This window comes from Rhipicephalus sanguineus, chromosome 1 (assembly GCF_013339695.2).
Source record: "Rhipicephalus sanguineus isolate Rsan-2018 chromosome 1, BIME_Rsan_1.4, whole genome shotgun sequence".
In the NCBI taxonomy this organism is placed as follows: Eukaryota; Metazoa; Arthropoda; class Arachnida; order Ixodida; family Ixodidae; genus Rhipicephalus; species Rhipicephalus sanguineus.
Window position 1 is genome coordinate 99,159,729 of NC_051176.1, and position 3,398 is coordinate 99,163,126.

The 3,398-nt window shown below is 48.0% G+C and overlaps 1 protein-coding gene across 1 annotated transcript; it reads left to right on the forward strand.

The window, feature by feature from the left end:
- The first annotated feature begins 2,270 nt into the window (after window positions 1–2,270).
- Window positions 2,271–3,066, forward strand: LOC119386314 (programmed cell death protein 6). The gene has a single exon (XM_037653641.2). The coding sequence runs from the start codon at window positions 2,458–2,460 to the stop codon at window positions 3,007–3,009; it is 552 nt and encodes a 183-aa protein (XP_037509569.1). The 5' UTR covers window positions 2,271–2,457; the 3' UTR covers window positions 3,010–3,066.
- The last annotated feature ends 332 nt before the right edge of the window (window positions 3,067–3,398 follow it).

A 3,398-nucleotide genomic window follows, 5' to 3' on the forward strand; every position in this document is an offset into this window, starting at 1 on the left:
TCAGCTACCATGGGTAAAGTGAGCTAGAATAGGGTAGTGGGCTCACTCGCCGGCCGGCGCTATGCATTGCGGTGACGCCGCCAATGTCACAAAAACGTGCTTCGGCGCGCCTCCGCGGCGCGGCGCCACCGTCGCACCAAATGTAGAGAACGTTGGCGCTGGGGCAGTTGCTGGCTGTTTGGAGTGGCGGTCGGTGTGTGCGAGTTTTGTTTTTTTGAGAACTCTTCGCGCTTTGCATCCTCAATCTGCTAGGTCCTTCTGCGAACAGCTATGTGGCCTGACAAAAGTGACCGTCTCACGAGGTTGAAATGCTTCCGCGGCGGCAAAACCACTGTTTTGCGCCAGGCTGTCGGACAGTTTACGTCCACGTTCAGGGCAGCACGAAGCCGTCTTTGTTAGGCGTTCCGAAAAATGCAGCCGAGGCAGCAATGAGGAAGCCCTGGGAAAGGAATTTGCATCGAGCGGACAAAGCACTGGACGACACATCTGCCGTGTGTCAACTTCATTTTGTGCCGGAGTATGTGCTACGGTACTACGTGCATATATAATTGAAGGGAACGAAGTACGCACACCGCGTGGAAAACCTTGCCTACGAGAGGACGCTGTGCCTACAATCCTGCCTAACTTGGCGTCGTATTTGACAAAGAAGACAACACGAGAAAGACCGACCCGAAAGAGAAAGCAACTGAGAAGCGTTCAAGGCGAGAAGAAGGTACCTTCTCGTGCCGTTGGCGATACTGTTCAAGCAAGCAACTGTGCCCAATATATGATGAATAAATGTTCATGTACTTGTACCCAGTACCTGAGGAGAGTGGCTTCCTGTTTTTCTTATCTGTGGATTTTTACAGTGTTTGCATAGGAATATTCAGTGCAGAAATGGCCAAATTACAAATCTAAGGTACTGGAGATCTGCAGAAAGAATGAGCAGCTCCAAGTTTTTAAATGCTGTGAAATGTATCATTAAGAGCTCGTGGTAAACTCCCGAGTGTGTGTCAAGGTCAGCATCGGCAGTAATTTCACACGCTCGTAAAAGGCGTGCGTGACGAAAGTAGTGCCCAAAAAATGCAAAGAATCCAGTTTACAATTGATAGCCGCAAAACGCGTAAGCTTTGAAAAGTTCGCCATCGCTTCTTTCACTCGTAAGAGCAATTTATTGCATCTCAAATTTGCGCAGCATCACTTTCATGCAGTTTAATCGCGCGTTCGCGCGAGTTACGGCGACAGAGTTTCAGAAAAGAATGTTTTCTGCAGCTTTACTCGCACGATTACTGACGGTCTTCGGTAGGTTTCATTTAACATCAGATAACTAGCAAACAGCAGAGCTGCATACACCATGCTACAGTGTTCTAGATGGTTACCATGCCTTACGCGCGCATGTAGGCCGACGCACCTAGCTCGCGCTAGTTTTTTTCTTTATTTTTTATTGTCTCAGCGACATCAGCATCACCGTTTACACTGCCGAAATTCGCGTACATTTCCGTCCAGTGCATATGATAACAGCGCACAAAAAAGCATGGCATCAGTTGCGCACAAACGCCTCCGTCAGGCAGTGCCCTACATTTAAGTCGCTGGTGGCGCCACTACACATGTGACATACCCGGCGTCAAGCAGGGGACCCCAGCAAGCCCACTACCCTCTTCTAGCTCACTTTACCATGGGAATGATGGGTAGTACACAAATTTGCCTAGTCTTCGTGCTTGCGGCTTCAAACGTACTTGTGGCTTTGTTTATTGCTGTGTTTTGGCGTTCGTTTCGGATAAAAGAATATGCCGTTGTGAACTTCGTGACCAGCTTTGATTTGGTGAGCCTAAAAATGTTAAAGTGGTGAAGTGGAACTGCTGACTTTTCCTGAACTTCGTTTTGCGACAAAGCAGATGCAGCCGACGCGGAGCCAAACGGAGCCGAAAGAACGAAGTTTAGACAAATTTGTGTACTACCCATCATTCCCATGCTGGCTGAAGCGTCATGCGTTGCAGCGCCCGAGTTCCCTCTAGTAAGTATTGTAGGAAACTCTATGGAGAGGACCACTCGCGCTTTCTACACAGAAGAGGGCGGCACTGTACGCTTGCTTTCGTTATACGGTTTGAATCATAACCCCATCGTAATTTTTAAATGTAATAATTTTTAAATGTAAGCGATGACAATCGGGATGCTTAAACTATCGCGTTCTACAATTTCTACTTTATTTGTGAAGCACAACGACACTATTTCATTTCACATGCTAGCTTTTAATAGTGGGTCCCACTTTTAACCCATCCTGCGTAGTGGGTGTGAGCCACATAGTGAAGAAGGTTGCAGTCACCCCCGCCATCTTTCCTCAAGGGTGTGTCATCATTCTCGGAGATCGTTTGCCAGGAGATCCCTACAACATCTGGCGTTCAATTCCGGCGGGTGAACTGAACCTATAGCAGCAGGACAGCAAGGCATCCAAGAAGACATTACGGCAGTGTAAGCGCTATGAGCATGTACGGAAGAGCTCCACCCCAGCCACCCAGATCGGATACCAACTACCTCCAAGGGCTGTTCAACAACGTCGACAAGAACAGAAGCGGAAAGATCAACGCGACGGAGCTGCAGAGCGCTTTGTCCAACGGAACATGGAAGCCGTTCAACCCAGACACGGTCAAGTTGATGATCAACATCTTCGACCGAAGCCGCACTGGTAAAATCAACTTCCAAGAGTTCACTTCCTTGTGGAATTATATTAACGACTGGCTCAAGTGTTTCCAGAGCTTCGACAAAGACCGGTCTGGCTCCATCGACAAGCGCGAACTGCGTGACGCTCTGACAAGCTTTGGCTACCGCTTGAGCGAGCAAACGCTAGACACCTTGCTTATGAAGTACGACAAGGATCGAAAGGGCTCCATCAACTTCGACGACTACGTGCTGTGCTGCGTCAACCTGCAGACCCTGACAACGGCCTTCAGGAACTACGACACCGACAGAGATGGCTTCATCACACTCAGCTATGAGGATTTCCTGAAACTGGGGCTCAGCCTGAACCCGTGAGGTCAGTGTTGTGATAAGGACAAAAAGAGGATGTCAGCTCTTTTGTGAAGCCTCGACTTTCTGGAATGCGATTTTTTTGTGAGAGTGGTCGGATTTGAACAAACCATATGTGTTCTTCTGGAAGCATTGGCTGCGTACTACCCCCAAAAAATTAGGTCACTCCACTTACCCCATGAAGAAGCATAGCTTATCAAATTGTCGAGTAAACGCTTGAACAACATGCACTTTGTCCGGCTCTGTTCCTTTATCACCTACAGCTAATATCATATCGGTTATAATAGATAACGTAAAGCCTGCATCTTCACATCGAGTTGACGAAATTCATTCCAAACTAACTACAGTCAAACCCGATTACATCGAACTCAGGTAAATCGAATTAGCCCTTATAC

What these genes read in the sequence shown, in the direction of transcription:
- LOC119386314 (XM_037653641.2), top strand. Translation starts at nt 2,458, where the DNA reads ATGAGCATGTACGGAAGAGCTCCACCCCAGCCACCCAGATCGGATACC.